The following is a 20,679-nucleotide window of genomic DNA, read 5'->3' on the forward strand; positions in this document are numbered from 1 at the left end:
GACTCACATGTGGGGGAGAGATCATGCAGACGTGGATAGGGGTTGTATATCTAGCCTGAATAACTTATTTCAGATTTTCAACTCTAGTAAGTTAATGGCCTGAAATGTCCCTCACCGGGACTCAGAGATATTGGCTGTTGGAATTCTGACATTATTTCTAGTCATTGAGTTCCCTTCCTCTATCGCCTTCAATTCTGTTCTTAAAGACTTTTTCGGGCTGAATCCTGAGCTCTTGAAGTCCATTTGGGTGATTCCTCAACCCAAGGTGTTACAGAAAGAGAAAATAAAGAATATGGTGTTGGGCATACTTTCACTAAACTGGAAAGGGTTAATTTCCCAACTTTTCTGGTACCTCTCTTTCTTCAATCCCTGAATTCTTTGTTGCTTTTATTAACTGCCTTGGTGATCAAGTTAGCCAGAGCTAATACCTGATAGATACCCACTGACAAATATAATTCTCTAAGTCAAAAAGTGATTTTCTTATTTTCATTTTTTTGCCTTCCTGCCATAGCAATTCTTAGCCTCCCTATAGCTAAGGATGGAGACATACATACTGTTAGGGTTACCTACAGTGAAATGCTAATTTTTTTTTTTTTTTAAGATCTGTCATGTCATTTGTTTAGCAATTGTGATTGTTTTGGAAATCTACAGTTCATGGTTTTCCAGTATGAAGTAATGCTTTCGATCAAATCAAGTTAGTTTCATTAAAGTCTGAGAGCTTTATTGTATAAGCAAGAATCATACGTTGTCCTGGTTACCAACCCTGTCATAATCTAGTTGTAGAAAGGATACTTTTAAGGCTATAATTTTATAGTGTAGACTCAGTTGCTCTAGAGCGTGAGCTCACTGAGAGCAGGGACTCTGATTCATGCTTTGATCCTTGCCAACATTATAAGTCAACAACAAATATTTAATAAATGTGCTTTCCAAGTGTGAGTCCAGTATAAGATTTACTATGATACTCATAGAAAATATAATATAGTTGAATAACTTTTCAAAGGAAAGGCAATTTTGAATATTTTTATGGTGATAAGCAAAAAACCATGACCGCCTTTCTTTCTCCTCCGTCTCTCAATATAAGCTGTCGCAGCACAGAAACACTTAAGAATGTTTTAAAATACCAATTTCTTTACCCTAACTCATTTAAATCAGGATATCTGGGGGTGGGGCCTTTTAACAAGCTCTCTAGGTGTGATTTTAATGTGCATGTTGGGGTAAGACTAACTGGACTAGAATTTATTGGATAATAATAACGTTTTCCAAGTGAGATTTGGCCTCTTACGCTTAACTTTATTTTTTTTTTCTTTAACAGGAAAATGAAAGCCGTAACGAAAACAGCACTGCCTGGGCACTTCCAGTGATAGTCTTTTTATTCATTAGAGGCTGTCACTCGATCCGAACCCCATGTTTAGTTCTTAGGCAATTAAGATTCCGGGAGGTGGGGTGCCTTGTATGTCACTCTATTTTGTGGTGGAGCCCTTTCAATTATTTGCTTTTCCAAAGAGGGGCTTTGACCAGTTTTGACGTGTAGAAAGGGAAGTTTTTTAAAAAGAGGATTACTATGAGTTTAAGAAAAAAAAATTAAGCATATAAGAGGTATTCAGGAAATGTTATCAATCGGCTTATCCCTGTTTTAAGGATGAATGTCGACAGCTGAGGTCAAACACAGATTATGTAATATTAAGATAACTAGGTAACTTAGAAAACTATAATTTTACAAGACTTCCTTGGAAGTCTCGTTTTCAAGAAGTTTCTACCTGTGACACCAAGCATTCTTTTAGGATCCAGCACAAGCAGCAAGTGTTCTCGGGCCTGCGGGCGTCTAAGATGCAGGTCGAATAAACTTCCACCCCGGTTCCCCTTCCCTAGAGGATTTGCAGTCTCTCGAGCTTTTGCCAAAATATGATCCTCCCCTGTCGCGGCAAAAAAACCAACCTTATGTAGTGGCCCCGGTTTGATCGACAGCTGCTCGCATTACCGACCTCCACCCGCAGGGAAGCTTCCAGTTATCCCCCACAGCAACACGTGCCCGCTGGTTCCCATTTTCCCTTCCGGGTCGGGCCTGGCCGGTTTTCCGGTCTTGCGCAGTAGACCCCAAACTAGTGACCTGCTGCACCGTTGCTATGGTAGTAGGCAGTGGGGTAGCAGGCTAGATAGGGTGGGGGTTGCTGTGACTGCACTGAGCCAGTCTGGCAGGATCACAGAATGGGCTGAGGCAGCGGCGGCTGCCCGGACGAGGTCGACGGTGGGGAAAAGGGTGCGGCACTGGTCTGGGACCCTAAGACTCCTGGTTTGAGGAGCGGGCGGGACCGAGGTTTTCTTGGGTCCCGGGGCCTGATCTGTTGGCGACTGCAGCTTTGCGGAAAACTTATGTTTGATGAGGCTTGACGAGACGTGTGGGGACCCTACCCATGATGAATAGGTGACATGTAGTGAGAGCATCTTATATCTTGGTGAGAATGATGGCGACAGTAGGAAGTTCCCCCAAGTTCTGGTGGTGGCCGAAGCCACATAAGGAAATCTTGCTGCAGAACTGGCAGGGTTCCCAGAGACAGACAGGACTTGTAGAAAAGACTCCTAGTTTTCCTTTTTCCGTAATTTAAAGTATTAGTTTATTGTGATCTTGCATTATCCAACTTGAATAAAAAAAGGTATAATTGTTTAATCTCCCCCCCCCCCTTTCTTTCCATAAAGAAAAAACCGGGCTTCAAAATGGAGATGTATGAAACCCTTGGAAAAGTGGGAGAGGGAAGTTATGGAACAGTCATGAAGTGTAAACATAAGGATACTGGGCAGATAGTGGCCATTAAGATATTTTATGAAAAACCAGAAAAGTCTGTCAACAAAATTGCAATGAGGGAAATAAAGTTTCTAAAGGTTTGCTTCTTTTACCTTAATTGCTCTCTGTAAGTCAAAAAAGAGATTGTTATGAAATAAAAACTTATATTAACGAATATTTCAGTTAACATAGGTATTTGGAATAGAAAAACAAGTGTGATAGCTTACCTTATTGTGTACATTTTGTAATTTTACAGTGATACTAGATAAATGTGCTTGTGTATAATGTAACAAAAACTGCCAAATGTGAAATAATTATTCAATTATTTAGTTTTATAACACTTAATAAAAATGTCTGTGTTTGTGCCAGATGTTGTAACTATAATGAGGTAAGAGACAGTACCTGCTCTTCAGAACTTTTATTATTTAGTCAGAAAGACAAGAGGACATATAAAAATAACAGTGAATTTTAAGTGACTAACAGTAAAAGCCAGTGATTAACACAAAGTCCTACTGGATAGGGACGATTTCTTGGAGGAGATGGAACTTGAATTGGGCTTTAAAGGGTATGTAGGATTTAGGAAAGAGGGAGAGATTATTGTTTCACAGGTTAGGGGAACAGCATAAGCTCAGAGAGCCTAAAGCAAGACAAAGGACAAAGAGCAGAGCAGAGTGGACAAAGAGCACTTGCCTGTAGAGTTTCTTATATTGGAGTGGAAAGAAGTGAGATTAGAGAAGTAAATTGGAGGTAGGTTTTAAAGTCTTTTAGGTTAAGAAATCAAAACTTGATTTTTCTGAGAGATTTTGAATTCAGAGTAAAGAAATGGTTAATCTATATTTTAGAATAGATTGGAGGACTGAGAAAGTAAAAATAGGGAGATGTGTTATGGCTTTAATTCAAGAATCCTGTTAAATGTGAGGGACTTGCTAGAATGCAGCAATTTGGATTGAAAGTAGTAATATATTACTAAAGAAGATATGAAAGTGTAGAAGGCAACAAAAAGGAGGAATCAAAGGTATCTTTGAGGTTCCATGATTGCTACCATTGATGGAAATATCAGAGACTCAAAAGAGACATGGTTTGGGAACTAGTTCAGTTTTAGAAATATTGAATTTGAGGTGACAGGAAATCAGTAAAGATGACCAGTAGGCCTTTAGACATGGGGAACAATATGAGGAGAGATCAGGGGACAAGGTAGAATTTCATGTAGGTATGATAGGTCCACCCAAGGGAAAGACTTAAAGAAGTGTAAAGAAAGGAGCATTAACATTCCTAGGGGATTGGGTACAAAACTAATGATTTTAAAAATATCTATATATACATATGTATTTTGTTTATTGGAATTTAGATGCTTTAAGGTTCATAAGGTTCACCTTATGAAAAAAAGTTTCTCTTCTTGTTCATTTTTATCTGATACAAAAGTAATATTCTCTTCTTGCTTTGTAAGTCTGTATTAGATATGATGGATCAATTTGCTTTCTAAATAGAAAGAAATATATTAGGCATCTGTGGATTGTTGGAACTGCTCTATTTCTAGACAATGAAAAGGGAAGTTAATTCAGGAGAGGTGTTATGATTTTGTGAGAGATATCACCGACTCTGTGGACATGAGTTTGAGTGTACTCCGGGAGTTGGTGATGGACAGGGAGGCCTGGCGTGCTGTGATTCATGGGGTCGCGGAGAGTCGGACACGACTGAGCGACTGAACTGAACTGAACTGAACCTGTCCTTATCCTGATGACCCAAAACATAATAATACTGGAAGGCAACTTTGTGCACCATAAGTGAGATCTGATTAGCAGACCTTTTCCCAAAGCAATATCTTTTGCTCTTTTTTTTTTTCAGCTTTGTTGCATTTAAGCAGATTTTTTTTTCTTCTTGTTTTGTAAAAATAATTGATATGTGATAAGAACTCAGAGATGAATTTGACAATTTACTATTGTAACTATTCAAGCTACTTTGAGATATCCTAACTTTTTTCCCATTGTTTTATTTCTTGTAGAATTTTTAGTTTAATCAAATCTAAATCCACAAGAGATATTTCTTGGATTAGTTAATGTTCTTAGTCTAAAACCAACTGCCATAATGACTTAATTAGAACTAATTTTTTATCTGCTATAATTTCATTAAATAAGTTAGAGTTATTAGTGGGAATATCTGTAGAAAAGTTTTCTGTTTATAAAATAAAAATAAACAACCTGAAAAAGGACAGTGGAGTATTTCTGGGGGTTTCACGGTTTATCTGAGGAAGTCACTGATCCCTTATCCCTAGGTGCTGCTTCTGCTGCTAAGTTGCTTCAGTCGTGTCCGACTTTGTGCGACCCCATAGATGGCAGCCCACCAGGCTCCTCTGTCCACAAGATTCTCTAGGCAAGAATACTGGAGTGGGTTGCCATTTCCTTCTCCAGTACCCCTGGATGGATGTTCCTTAATGCTTATTAACTTGCACTCACCCTTCTCTGCTTTTGCCTTTAAAATTACAACTGGACAAGAAAACAGTAATTTTCCATAGTTGAAGTATTATATTGTAGTATCCAAAGGCAGTCTTTTTTTTTTTTTTGCTACTGCCAGCATGTTGCTATAGCACTCTGGCACCCCACCAACCAGGGAAATTGGAACAAAAATAGGAAAGGAATCTGGCATTATATTTTGGCATGTTTTTCTGTTAGTCATGTTTTGAGGACTTTTGTTTATATATTAGTACAGATAACTAGAAAAATTGATATTGTGCCATTGGAATAAAGGCAGATTTTTTTTCATACAAGTTAACTTTCTGATGAATCCAGCATCAAAAATATACCCCTTAATTTTTAACCAAATGAATAAATATTTTTGGTAATTTGAAAAAGTTAAATATTTGAGAATTGATTGTAATTAAGTCAGTGTGTTAAAAAATAGAGTAAACAGCATAAAATGTTAAACCTCTTTTAGTTTTCTAAGCTGATATATTCCATTATTGACATTTTGAAATTATCTTCAGTGAGTGGTTACCAATGTAAAAACATGTTTCATTGCTTAATAGAATCTTACAATGAGCAAAAATGTACCCACAGATAATTGTATATTTATATAAATTTCCTATGGCTATAAATTGGTACTTCACATATCTGAAAAGTTTCTAGATATTTTTATATCTTTTTGTTACAGTGTGATGAATGTAAAACCTCCACCTGGAACTTACGTTTTACTCTTGAGAGTTCAGGACCAAACTCAGTACTTAATTTCTATAAATTCAGATTACATGCTCAGTGGCACTGGAATTCATGCTTATTTGAAAACATAAGGACCTTTTAATCACAACCAATTTAAAGGATAGGACAATATCTCTTAGCAGAATACAAAGTTACATTTCAGCATGTTAACTCTGAATTATTTTAGTAAGTAACCAAATGTCAACTTGAAGCAATATATCTCCCTTTGTTCCACAAATATTAACTATAGAATAGATAAACATTAAAAAAAATAGGAATGTAAGCAAATCAACAAATGTTTATTGAAATGCATGGAGGAAAAGAAACAGAATATTCCTCTTTTTAAAATTATATGAGTCTTATATGTGCAAATTTTGGTGCATGAGATACTTATTAAAAATCCATTTCTTTTGTTGATAGCAATTTCATCATGAAAACCTGGTCAATCTGATTGAAGTTTTTAGACAGAAAAAGAAAATTCATTTGGTGTTTGAATTTATTGACCACACAGTTTTAGATGAGTTACAACATTATTGTCACGGATTAGAGAGTAAACGACTTAGAAAATACCTCTTCCAGATTCTTCGAGCAATTGAATATCTTCACAATAATAATGTAAGTGCTTCAAAGTAACCCAAACTATAGGAAAACTTTGAATTGTAAGTGCCCTTTAAACATTGTTCTGTTTTTATGAAAGTTGTTAAAATTATTTTTCTGTGCAATATCGACATTGTGAAAATGGAAAGAAGGTTGGGGGAGTTACTACCTTATAATTCAGTCACAGAACCAAAAAACATATTGAACACACAATAATTGTAACCATAAAGAGACCAACTCTGAGATGCTAAGGAGGTACAGAGAAATCAGCAGTCAACTCTGGCGTCTTTTATTAGTGAACATATATTAAGACATCGAAAGTCAAGCCAGCCCAGATGATGGGATATCTGAAAGTAGGAACTGGAAACTAAGCCAGGGGAATGGCAAGAGAATGTGGATGCCTTTAGGGAAAGAAAGAGAAAGTGGCTGAGGGGTATAGAGCCTTGTCTTTTAAATCAAGAAAGAAGATCAACTGTCTTGATGTTTAGTGTTGCCTTTTAACATTGTTTAGTTACTGTTTATTTCGGCAGGTTTTTATGGACATACTTTGTTACCAACATGAACTCTACTTTCTGTGAAATTAGACATAGTAAGTGATACTCTTGAGAGTCCCTTGTACTGCAAGGAGATCCAACCAGTCCATTCTAAAGGAGATCAATCCTGGGTGTTCATTGGAAGGACTGATACTAAAGCTGAAACTGCAATACTTTGGCCACCTCATGCGACGAGTTGACTCACTGGAAAAGACTCTGATGCTGGGAGGGATTGGGGGTGGGACGAGACGGGGACAACAGAGAATGAGATGGCTGGATGGCATCACCGACTCAATGGACACGTATTTGAGTGAACTCCGGGAGTTGGTGATGGACAGGGAGGCCTGGCGTGCTGTGATTCATGGGGTCGCGGAGAGTCGGACACGACTGAGCTACTGAACTGAACTGATGTAGTGTTTAACACTGTGTCAGGTATATTTTAAGTGCTCAATAAACAGTGCTGATAGGGAGTCAGATATAGTTATCTCTATCCCTATAGTGTCTTGCCTGTAGGAGACTAAAAACATTTCTTGAATAATGGGAGACACCAGTCTGAGAACAGAAAACTTCAAAGAGGAGGTAAAGTTAAAGTAAGAATTTTGAACTTAGGTGTTTAAATTCAGGCACATAGGGAAACAACCCAAGAGCTTAACGGACAATTGAGATGTCACTGTTACACATACGGATATTACTAAGCCATGAAAAAGGGTGAAACCACCATTTGCAGCAGCATGGATGGACCTAGTGGATATCATACTAAGTTAAATCAGAGAAAGATAAATATATCACTTAAATGTGGAATCTAAAAAATAATAATAATGAATCTATACACAAAACAGAAGCAGATTCACAGACATAGGAAACAGACTTACAGTTACCAAAGGGGAAATGGGAGGGCTAAACTGGGAGTATAGGATTAACAGATACAAACTGCTGCTGCTGCTAAGTCACTTCAGTCATGTCCGACTCTATGTGACCCCATAGACGGAAGCCCACCAGGCTCCCCCGTCCCTGGGATTCTCCAGGCAAGAACACCGGAGTAGGCTGCCATTTCCTTCTCCAATGTGTGAAAGTGAAAAGTGAAAGTGAAGTCGCTCAGTCGTGTCCGACCCTTAGCGACCCCACTGACTGCAGCCCACCAGGCTCCTCCATCCATGGGATTTTCTAGGCAATAGTACTGGAGTGGCTTGCCATTGCCTTCTCCACAGATACAAACTACTATATGTTAAATAGGTAAGCATCAAGGATTTACTTTATAGCACAGGGAACTATAGTTAATATCTTGTAGTACCTGTAATGAAAAATAATCTGAAAAATAATATGTATATAACTGAATCACTTTGCTGTACATCTGAAATTGACATAATATTTTGATTCAACTATAGTTAACTAAAACAAACAAAAATAGCTTAATAGAATCAAAATGGAGTAAAAATGTAAATGATCTTGAAACTAATGAAATGAATCAAAAAGTTCAAGCACATAAAGCTACTAGAACAGAATTATTATCATTGTAACATGGAGTTCTATGCATTTTGGGAGCACTTCACTACAAAATAAAGGAGAATCAAACTCACTGTTTGAATCCAAAATGTGATAATTCGTATCATATAAAAATTAACTCTAAATGGATTAATGACCTAAATGTAAGCACCAGAACTATAAAACTCAGAAGAAAACATAGGTGGTAATCTGTGTGGCCATGTATTAGGCAATAGTTCTTTAAATATGACATCAAAAACAAAAGTAATCAAAGTAGACAAATTGGACTCCATCAAAATTAAAAAGTTTTGAGCATTGAAGGACACCATCAAGAAAGTAAAAAGACAGTGCACAGGTGGGAGAAAATATTTGAAAATCATATATGATAAGCAACTAGTTTCTAGATTATATAAAACACAATTCAACATGAAAAGACAACCCAATTTAAAAATGGGCAAAGGACTTAGTAGACATTTCTCCAAAGAAGATATACAAATGGCTAATAGCACATGAAATGATGCTCAATATCTTGAGTCATTATAGTAATGCATATCAAAATCGCAGTGAGATACCATTTCACACTCACTAGGCTGGCTGTAATTTAAAAAATAGACAAGAACAAATGTTGGCAAGGAATTTGAGTAACTGGAACCTTTATACACTGCTGGTGATAATGCAAAATGGTGCAGCTGCTATGGAAAACAGCTTGGCAGTTCCTCAAAAAGTTAAACATAGAATTAGCATATGACCCAGCAATTTTACTCCTAGGTATCTATCCAAGAGAAATGATAGCATATGTTCACATAAAAACCTGCCCAGGAATGTCATATAAGCATTATTCAAAATAGCTGAAAAGTAGAAACAAATGTATATTAGCTGATGTAAGGATAAACAAAATGAAGTATACCCATATAATGGTATTTATTCAGCCTCAAAAAGGAATGGATTGCTGATGCATCCTACCGAATGAGTGAAACTTGAAAACATGTTGAAAAAAATAAAATGTGAAAAACACATAAGTATAAATTCCACTTAAATGAAAAATTCAGAAGAGGCATTTTTGTCTCCAGATACAATGGAGTCCAATTTGTCTGGGCTTCCCAGGTGGCACTAGTGGTAAAGAATTCGTCTGCCAATGCAGGAGACCCAAGAGACCTGGGCTCAGTCCCTGGGTTGTTGGAAAGGTCTCCTAGAGAAGGAAATGGCAACCCACCCCAGTATGCTTGCCTGGGAAATCCCATGGACAGAGGAGCCTGGTGGGCTACAGTCCATGGAGTTGCAGAGTTGCACATGACTGAACATCTTTCTTTCTTTGCTTTTGCTTTTGATGTCATATCTAAAGCAAAATAAGTTTATATTTGTTTATTTTTGAAGAAATGTCTATTCAAGTTCTCTGCCCATTTTTAAATTGGGTTATTTGTCTTTCTATTGTCAAGTTGTATTTTCTATATTTTGGATAGTAGATCCCTGTCAGATACATGATTTGCTATTATTTTCTCTTTTGGGTTACCTTTTTACTTTCTTAATACTGTCTTGTTTCCCCCCTCCGCTTAGTTTTTTAAATAATTTCTTTCTCTTTATTGCTATCCTTTATTTGGTGAGACATTCTGTTGATACTTTTCTTTAGTTCTTTAGATATGGTTTCCTTTTACCTTGAACATATTTAAACAAGAGAAGACTCTACACATGGACACCACCAGATGGCCAACACCAAAATCAGATTGATTATATTCTTTGCAGCCAAAGATGGAGAAGCTTTATACAGTCAGCAAAAACAAGACCGGGAGTGGACTGTGGCTCAGATCATGAACTCCTTATTGCCAGATTCAGATTTAAATTGAAGAAAGTGGGGGAGACCACTAAACCATTCAGGTATGACCTAAATCAAAACACTTATGATTATACAGTGAAAGTGAGAAATAGATTTAAGGGACTAGATCTGATAGAGTGTCTGATGAACTATGGACACGAGCAGAGGTTCGTAACATCGTATAGTAGACAGGGATCAAGACCATCTCCAAGAAAAAGAAATGCAAAAAAGCAAAATGGATATCTGAGGAGGCCTTACAAATAGCTGTGAAAAGAAGAGAAGTGAAAAGCAAAGGAGAAAAGGAAAGATATACCCATTTGAATGCAGAGTTCCAAAGAATAGCAAGGAGAGATAAGAAAGTCTTCCCTAGCGATCAGTGCAAAGAAATAGAGGAAAACAATAGAATGGGAAAGACTAGAGATCTCTTCAAGAAAATTAGAGATACCAAGGGAGCATTTCATGCAAAGATGGGCTCAATAAAGGACAGAAATGGTATGGACCTGACATAAGCAGAAGATATTAAGAAGAGGTGGCAAGAATACACAGAAGAATGTACAAAAAAGATCTTCACGACCCAGATAATCATGATGGTGTGATCACTGACCTAGAGCCAGACATCTTGGAGTATGACATCAAGTGGGCCTTAGGAAGCATCATTATGAACAAAGCTAGTGGAGGTGATGGAATCTCACTTGAGCTATTTCAAATCCTGAAACATGATGCTGTGAAAGTGCTGCACTCAATATGTCAGCAAATTTGGAAAACTCAGCAGTGGCCACAGGACTGGAAAAGGTCAGTTTTCATTCCAATCCCAAAGAAAGGTAATGCCAAAGAATCCTCAAACGACCGCACATTTGCACTCATCTCACGGACTAGTAAAGTCATGCTCAAAATTCTCCAAGCCAAGCTTCGGCAATACGTGAACCCTGAATTTCCAGATGTTCAAGCTGGTTTTAGGAAAAGAAGAGGAACCAGAGATCAAATTGCCAACATCCGCTGGATCATGGAGAAAGCAAGAGAGTTCCAGAAAAACATCTATTTCTGCTTTATTGACTATGCCAAAGCCTTTGACTGTGTGGATCACAATAAACTATGGAAAATTCTGAAGAAGATGGGAATACCAGACCACCTGACCTGCCTCTTGAGAAACCTGTATGCAGGTCAGGAAGCAACAGTTAGATCTGGACATGGAACAACAGACTGGCTCCAAATAGGAAAAGGAGTACATCAAGGCTGTATATTGTCACCCTGCTTATTTATCTTACATGCCGAGTACATCATGAGGAATGCTGGGCTGGAAGAAGCACAAGCTGGAATCAAGATTGCCAGGAGAAATATCAATAACCTCAGATATGCAGATGACACCACCCTTATGGCAGAAAGTGAAAAAGAACTAAAGAGCTTCTTGATGAAAGTGAAAGAGGAGAGTGAAAAAGTTGACTTAAAGCTCAACGTTCAGAAAACTAAGATCATGGCATCCAGTCCCATCACTTCATGGCAAGTAGATGGGAAACGGTGGACACAGTGCCTGACTTTATTTTGGGGGGCTCCAAAATCACTGCAGATGGTGATTACAGCCATGAAATTAAAAGATGCTTACTCCTTGGAAGGAAAGTCATGACCAACCTAGATAACATATTAAAAAGCAGAGACATTATTTTGCCAACAAAGGTCCATCTAGTCAAGGCTATGGTTTTTCTAATGGTCATGTATGGATGTGAGAGTTGGATTATAAAGAAAGCTGATCGCTGAAGAATTGATGCTTTTGAACTGTGATGTTGGAGAAGACTCTTGAGGGTCCCTTGGACTGCAAGAAGATCCAACCAGTCCATCCTAAAGGAAATCAGTCCTGAATATTCATTAGAAGAACTGATGTTGAAGCTGAAACTCCAATACTTTGGCCACCTGATGCGAAGAGCTGACTCACTGAAAAAGACCCTAATGCTGGGAAAGATTGAGGACAGGAGGAGAAGGGGATGACAGAGGATGAGATGGTTAGATAGCATCACCGACTCAATGGACGTTAGTTTGGGTAAGCTCCGGGAGTTGGTGATGGACAGGGAGGCCTGGTGTGCTGCAGTTCATGGGGTTGCAAAGAGTAGGAAATGACTGAGCGACTCTTGTAAGTTACATCTGGGCTTCTTCAGGCATAGCTTCTTATTGACTGCTTTTTCCCCTCATGCATGGCCATATATCTTTCTTTGCACACCTTTCTGGGTGAATTTTCTTGGAAATTTTGTAATTTTTTGTTGAGAACTGGACATGTAAAATAATACATTGTGGCAATCTGGGGATCAGAATTTCCCATGTCTCAAGGTTTGCAGTTGTAACTTTGTTAGTTATTTTCCGGAACTAATTTGTGAAGTCTGTATTCTTTGTCATGTGTGACCACTGAAATCTCTGCTCAGTTAGCTTAATGGTCAGCTAATGTTTGAACAGAGATTTCCTTAAACTCTTGAAACTAATAAATCTCTCAGCCAAATTTACTGGGTATTTACTGAGGGCTCCTTCTCTCTCTGTGTTGGGGCATATCTTCTGTGTTTAGGCAGAGAGTTTACAACTTAGCCCTTCTTGCTTGTGTAGAACCTAAATTCCACCAGACTTGAGAGCTTAGGGACAATCTCAGGTCTTTCCTAGTATGTGCACAGCTGGGCATGTACTCTTCATGATTCTCAGTAATATGTTGGAACTTTTCAAATCCTTTATGGACATCTCACTCCCAGCCTCTCTTTTTAATTAAGTATTTTGGTCAGCTTGTTGTTTGTCCTGTTACAGCTCCCTCAGGTGGCTATAATGGTATTTGCTGCTAAGTCGCTTCAGTTGTGTCCGACTCTGTGTGACCCCATAGATGGAAGCCCACCAGGCTCCCCCTTCCCTGGGATTCTCCAGGCAAGAACACTGGAGTGGGTTGCCATTTCCTTCTCCAATGTGTGAAAGTGAAGTCACTCAGTCGTGTCCGACCCTTAGCAACCCCACGGACTGCAGCCTACCAGGCTCCTCCATCCATGGGATTTTCTAGGCAAGAGTACTGGAGTGGCTTGCCATTGCCTTCTCTGAAAATGTTATTTAGTAGCTGCTAATTGTTTCTGACAAAGGCCCTTTGCACTGGGCAAGCTCTGAGTTAGGTCAGTGAAGACAAGACTTCTAGTGGAATTTTCCAGTAATCTGACAGACATGTTAGATAATGACTGTTACCTGGGAATGGGGCTTTGGAGGAGATCCAGCCCTATAGCTAGGAGATACAGCTTCCTCTGGTGGCTACTAAGCTGCTAGTTTTCACCATGATTTGGGGGTTGTTGGTCTACAAAGCTACCAGGAACTGGGGAGTGGGGAATAGAAATAGGATAACTTAAGAATACAAGTGATTGCAGCCTCGAAATGAAAAAACACTTATTTCTTGGAAGGAAAGTTATGACCAACCTAGATAGCATATTAAAAAGCAGAGATATTACTTTGCCAACAAAGGTCCATCTAGTCAAGGCTATGGTTTTTCCAGTGGTCATGTATGGATGTGAGAGTTGGACTGTGAAGAAAGCTGAGTGCCGAAGAATTGATGCTTTTGAACTGTGGTGCTGGAGAAGACTCTTGCAAGTCCCTTGGACTGCAAGGAGAACCAACCAGTCCATCCTAAAGGAGATCAGTCCTGGGTGTTCATTGGAAGGACTGATGCTGAGGCTGAAACTCCAATACTTTGGCCACCTCATGCAAAGAGTTGACTCACTGTAAAAGACTCTGATGCTGGGAAGGATTGGGGAGGGAGGAGAAGGGGATGACAGAGAATGAGATGGCTGGATGGCATCACAGACTCGATGCACATGAGTTTGGGTGAACTCCAGGAGTTGGTGATGGACAGGGAGGCCTGGCGTGCTGTGATTCATGGGGTCGCAAAGAGTCGAACACGACTGAGTGACTGAAATGAACTGAACTGAAGAATACCAGTGGATCATATGGTGAGGTTATGTTTTAACTTTTTGAAGAAACTGCCAAACTGTTTTTTCCAAAGTGGCTATGCCATTTTATATCCCCACTAACAATGTATCAGTTTTTCTGTGTCCTCCCAGTATTGTTATTGTCTTTTGATTGTCACTATTCCAGTGGATGTGAGTGGTATCTTTTTTTTTTTTTGAGCAATAAAACTGTCTTTATTCACAAATGACAAGATAATTTCCATAGAAAATTTTATGGAATCTACAGTAAAAAACTAAGCTGTAAGCTTATTAAGATTGTAGGATAGAAGATCAATATACCAAAATTATTTGTATTTCTGTGTATTAGCAACAATCAGAAACTGAATTAAAAATACCATGGTAGGAACGTCCTTGGTGGTCCAGTGGTTAAGACTCTGAGCTCCTGATTCAGGCGGCCCAGGTTCAATCCCTGGTCAGGGAACTAGATCCCATATGCAGCAACTAAGACACAGTGCAGCCAAATAAATAAAAAAATAATTTAAAAAAATACCATTGTAATAACAACAAAAATATAAAATACTTAGAGAAAATAAGACCTATATACTGAAAACTATTAAACATTGATGAGAAAAATTAAAGAAAATCTAAACACATAGAAATGCTATGTTTATAGAGGTCTCAGTTTGATTGTGGAAGCCCAAAGAGGATGTTGTTAAAACAGAATTTTTGAAGTTGGAATTCAGAGAGTGCTTGATTCTCAAAGATAGCAAAATTCTGCATGTAGTCAGGGTGTTAGCTGTTAAAAAGAGTGAACATATTAGGGTGTCAACTGAGTGCATCTTTATGCATGTATAGAGCATTGAGGAGGAGGATCATGGCTGTGTAGTAGGCAGAATATGTAAAGTGATATTTCAAAGTGCTTTTCCATGTCTATTTTTGCTCATGTTATATTCTCAGATCTTGGTATAGTACCTGGCATGTAGTAGTCACTCAGTAAAAGTTGTGAAAGTAAAAAGGGGCTAACAGAGTTTTACAGATGGTGCCTTTAAGGTGATTCATTACCCTAAGATAATTATTTGGCCAATTAGGAGGAAGACGAGGCAGAACAAAAACTAATCCCAAAAGTTTATAGCAATAAGTTATATAAAAAAGGAAAGATCCCAGAATTCTGTCACCAAGATACTTTCACTTGTGTTGTGATACTTTGCTGGTGATGAGAATATGCTTAATACATTTGGTAAAGTTTTTAAATGCCTTCTTTGTTTCAGGCACTGTACCGGGCATGGGGGATATAGCCTGAACAAAACAGATACACACCTTGCCCTCATGGAACTTACCGTCCAATGGGAATGACAAGTAAATAGGCAAATATTAATAAAGCATGACAAATAACTGTGAAGGAGGAAGTGTAGAATAATATATAAAAGGAACCTCTATTGCAGACATCTCAGCTGAGACATAAGGCGAGACATAAGACATTGGCGAGGCAGTGTTCTAGGCAGTTGGAACAGCATTAGCAAATGCAAACAATGATGACACAAACCTGGAAAATTGGGAAACTAATATTCTACAGGCTAGGGAAGAGCGGCTGAGAATGTGAGCAAAGGCCAAATCCTGTAAGTCCTTACCAGCCATTTTATGTAGCTTCGAATTTGTCCTATGGCATGGGGAATCCTTGAAGGAGTGACATAATCATACACATGATTTTAAAATAATACTCAGATTTCATTGTGGGCAATGAATGGGAGGGGATCAGAGGGAATTCAGGGAAACCATTTAGTAAGGTAATAATTTTGATGAGAGAGCTGAGGGAACTTGAACTAGGGAAAGAAGTAGATGGAGAGAATATGGGACCTGAGGGAGAAATGTGCCTTGATTTCTGGCTTGAGCCATGAGGTCAATGTTAATTCCATTCACTGAGCTAAAGGACTCTTAAGAACAAATGGAAAAAAAAGAAAAAAAAAGAACAAATGGGTTTGGGGGAGAAGATAATCTATTTAGTTTTTAATTATCTGAGTTTGTGGGAGTGTGTGGGTCAGTCTTAACGGGACTTCTTGCAGGCTTCCACTTCCTGTGGAAACCAAGTGAAATATCTTGGTTAGAGATAGAAATATGGAAATCATTAGTATATAGACAGTTACTAAGGCCTGTAAGAGTAGGTGAGATTGAGATGAAACAGCCAATAGGTGGGAAGAAGCCCAAAAGAATATGATATTCCCATAACCAAGTAAAAAAACTGCTAAAAAAAATCTGGATGAGATTGTTCAAGAAACAAGATGCATGAGAAGAGAAGCCTAAGACCAGAACCCTACATTTACAGACAGAGAAAAAGAAACTGCCATAGGAGGAAACTGGTCCCAGAAGTCAGGAATGAAGGAGCGGTTGACTATATTTTTACACTAAGATATCTAGTGAGGGCTTCCCTGGTGGCTCAGCTGGTAAAGAATCTGCCTTCAATGCAGGAAACCTGTTTTCGATCCTGGGTTGTGAAGATCCCCTGGAGAAGGGAACGGCGGCTACCAAATCCAGTATTCTGGCCTAGAGCAATCCATGGACTATATATAGTCCATGAGGGTCACAAAGAGTAGGACACGACTGAGCAACTTTCACTTCACATTTGGCAAGATATGTATTGAGGGGTGTCTGTTGGATGTAGCAACAATGAAGTTGTTGATGACTTTGACCCGGAATCTTTTTAAAATTAATTTTTATTGGAATATAGTTGTTTTGCGAGCTTCCCAGGTGGCACAGTTAGTAAAGAATCTGCCTGCCAATGCAGGAGATGTAAGAGATGCGGGTTTGATCCCTGGGTCAGAAAGATCCCCTGGAGTAGAAGATGGCTCCCCACTCCCATTTTCTTGCCTGGAAAGTTCCCTGGACAGAGGAGCCTGGTGTCCTACAGTCCATGGGGTCACAGAGAGTCGGACACAACTAAGGGACTAAGCAAATAGTTGTTTTAAATTGTTGTGTTAGTTTCTGCTGCACAGCAAAGTGAATCGTATATATATATTCCCACATTTTTTGATTTCCTTCCCATTTAGGTCTCCGCAGAACATTGAATAGAGTTGCTAGGGCAGCTTGAATGGGGGAGCAGAAGACAGATTGCTCACCTTCCACTTGAGCAGTGAATGAGTGATCAGAAAGTGAATAAGTAAACATAATGTTTTCAAGAAGTTTAGCTATGAAGGAAATGAGACAAAGGGCAGTACCTGGAGTGTGACATGGGGTTAATGGAAAGTTAAACTTTTTCCATTAAGTTTTTTTTTTTTTCCATTAAGTTCTTTTTGATTACTTTTTCTTTTAGGAATGTGATTTATCTTTTCAGTATTACCTTCACTATTATCTTTACAAGGGGTTGGGAAGATCCCCTGGAGTAGAAAATGGCAACCCACTACAGTATTCTTGCCTGGAAAATACCGTGCACAGAGGAGCTTAGTGGGCTACAGTCAGTGGGGCACAAAGAGTCAGACACAACTGAGTACACACACACAACTATTTATAGTTACATATTTTTGCACTGTGTAATCCTTTGCATGTGGTAAGAAAATAACTTTACTATCTTAATTAGCTAGATTTTCTCTTAATTGTTGAGAAATTTTCTAGAAAATGAAACCTCATTTTAATGTATTACATCTTCTGTTTGTTTTTTAGATCATTCATCGAGATATAAAACCTGAGAATATTTTAGTATCCCAATCAGGAATTACTAAACTCTGTGATTTTGGTTTTGCACGAACGCTAGCAGCTCCTGGAGATGTTTATACGGACTATGTGGCCACACGCTGGTATAGAGCTCCAGAATTAGTATTAAAAGATACCTCTTATGGAAAGTATGTATAGTTGGGGATCCTACCTGGCCTTTCCTAGCCATCTCTTTATTTCCCTTGGTGTATCTGTCACCTGAACTATTGACAAACTCTGCCTTCTGCATCTGGGCTTGGGATAGAAAAGGGACACCCCAAAATAGAGCAGAGAGACCCTAGACATCTACCCTGCTGCTGTTGATGTTGCCACACTTGCCCCCTGGAGCTGAGTGGCCCCAGCCCCAGGAAACTTATGCAGAAACCTCTCAGGCTACCATCCATGCTTGCCTTAAGCTGTGCCCCACCCTGTACAGAGTGGCCTCCTTGCTTCTCTGTAGACTCTAGATTCTGCAGAGATTTTAAAATCTACTCTGCCAGTGTTACCACAAGTTTCCTTGTTCCTGAGTATGGCACAGTCTTTGCAAAGACTGACAAATAATAATTTTTAAATTGTACTAGATATTTCAAAAAGTACAAAGGCCTCAGTCTATTGTGAATCAGTAAAAATAGTATAGGAAACAACACTCTAATAAACAAATAATGAATCTTGAAGAATGTAAAGACACCATCAAGAGTGTGAGGGTTAAAAATTCCTCCGTATCTTCACCAGCACTTGTTATTATCTGACTTTTGGATTCCAGTTATCCTTAGAGGTGTGAAATGATATCTCCTTATGGGTTTTATTTCCATTTCCTTGATAACTAATGATTTTTGGACTTCATTTTTGATCTTTTTATGTACTTGTTGACCATTTATATATCTTCCTTGGAGAAATTTCTGTTCAGATCCTTAGCCCTTTTTAAAATTAGACTGGCTTTTTATTATTAAATTGTAAGAATTCTTTGTATATCTAGATATAAATTCCTTATCAGATACTTATTTGCAGACATTTTCTCTTATTTAGTTGTCTCTTGATTTTCTCGATGGTGTGTGTCATTTGAGAAACAGAATTTTTAATTTCGATGAAGTTCATTCTGTCTGTTTTTATACTTTTGGTGTCATACTTAAGAATTTTTTGCCAAATCCAAGACTTTGAAACTCCTCTGTTTTAAGAGGTTTATAGTTCTAGTTCTTAGATTTAAGTCTTTCATTCATTTTGAGTCAATTTTTATAAGTGGTGTAAGATAAGGTTATGGACATAGGTTCAATCACTGGTTGGGTAACTAAGATCCTTCAAGTAGGACAGCATGGCCAAAAAAAAAGGGTTTTTTTTTTAGAAAAGATGTTTTATATATTTCTCCATGAAAGAGTGATTTATTCTTGTCTGTTTCAGACCTGTGGATATCTGGGCTTTGGGCTGTATGATCATTGAGATGGCCACTGGAAATCCCTATCTTCCTAGCAGCTCTGATTTGGATTTACTTCATAAAATTGTTTTAAAAGTAGGTAGGTATTACTGAAATGTACTGTTAAATGCCTAAATAAGTGTTTTCAGATCAATTCTGCTTGATTTTCAAATTTAGTCTATCTTTATAAGAATAAGGAAGCATATTGTTTTGATAGATGAAAGTAGATGGATGCTTTGGGCTGATAAAAAAAAAAGGTATGGAGAAGGCAATGGCAAGCCACTCCAGTACTCTTGCCTAGACAATCCCATGGATGGAGGAGCCTGGTAGGTTGCGGTCCGTGGGGTCGCTGAGTCGGACACGACTGAGCAACTTCACTTTCACTTTTCACTTTCACACATTGGAGAAGGAAATGGCAACCCACTCCAGTGTTCTTGCCTGGAGAATCCCAGGGACGGGGGAGCCTGGTGGGCTTTCATCTATGGGGTCACAAAGAGTCGGACACGACTGAAGTGACTTAGCAGCAGCAGCAGCAGTGACTATATAACATCCAGCTGAAGACTAGCAGCGGGGTACCCTTTCTGCCCCCTTCTGATGTCTGTCAGTAGCTTTCTCTATCTCCTTTATACTTTAATAAAATTTTATTACACACACACACAAAAAAAAAGGTAGAAAAATTCTGTTTTTGAAAGTAATATTTTTTTTTGCCTGAATGCAAATAGCTATACCATGTTGATGAAAAATAGTAAAGTAGTAAAAAAAAATAGTAAATAAGAAAAATAGTAAAATAGGAACCTACTTCAGTTTGTCTGAAAGTTGTTATAAAATTGTGGCTTCTACAAATATTTGCTTCTTTCAAAGAGGACTTTTAAATAATAGAATTGATTTTGATTTTGATGCTCTTTTAAAGTGTTTGGAAATAGAAAACCAGTTGTTTACTAAGAAAACTTTTATTAACCACAGTAGATAAGCAGATAGCTAAATATTCAAAAATATGTTTGATGATACCTGAATTATTTGATGATCTGTTTTGACTACCCAAACATTTTCATGGTTAGTGTTGCTCATGGAGTTTCAAAGACTTTCTATATATATTTTTGATTGAGGAGATTGAGCAAACTATTTTGTGATGAGAAAGCTATACATAAACATATAATTACAGAATCATGAGGAAGGTACTTTGAACAACTCTAAAAACTGTGAATCTGGATAAATATTGGTTAAAGATACAGTTCTACCTGGAGAATCCCAGGGACAGAGGAGCCTGTTGGTCTGCCATCTATGGGGTCG

At 38.3% G+C, this 20,679-nt stretch overlaps 1 protein-coding gene and 1 non-coding gene across 3 annotated transcripts in view; both read left to right on the top strand.

Moving 5' to 3' along the window:
* The first annotated feature begins 1,579 nt into the window (after positions 1 to 1,579).
* Positions 1,580 to 20,679, top strand: part of CDKL3 (cyclin dependent kinase like 3) — a 37,174-nt gene continuing 18,074 nt past the window's right edge. For both annotated transcript variants that reach the window (XM_088838656.1, XM_055431433.2), the window contains exons 1-4: positions 1,580 to 2,877; positions 6,391 to 6,585; positions 17,952 to 18,130; positions 19,377 to 19,489. In XM_088838656.1, coding sequence (XP_088694782.1) covers positions 2,713 to 2,877; positions 6,391 to 6,585; positions 17,952 to 18,130; positions 19,377 to 19,489 — 652 coding nt within the window. In that variant the 5' untranslated portion in view covers positions 1,580 to 2,712. The remainder of the gene's footprint in view (positions 2,878 to 6,390; positions 6,586 to 17,951; positions 18,131 to 19,376; positions 19,490 to 20,679) is intronic.
* Positions 14,709 to 14,781, top strand: TRNAR-CCU (transfer RNA arginine (anticodon CCU)). Its single transcript has one exon. It is a non-coding gene; the product is annotated as a tRNA-Arg (tRNA).

Source organism: Moschus berezovskii, chromosome 8, assembly GCF_049115385.1.
Source record: "Moschus berezovskii isolate FMDL1 chromosome 8, NW_MosBer_1.0, whole genome shotgun sequence".
Lineage (NCBI taxonomy): Eukaryota > Metazoa > Chordata > Mammalia > Artiodactyla > Moschidae > Moschus > Moschus berezovskii.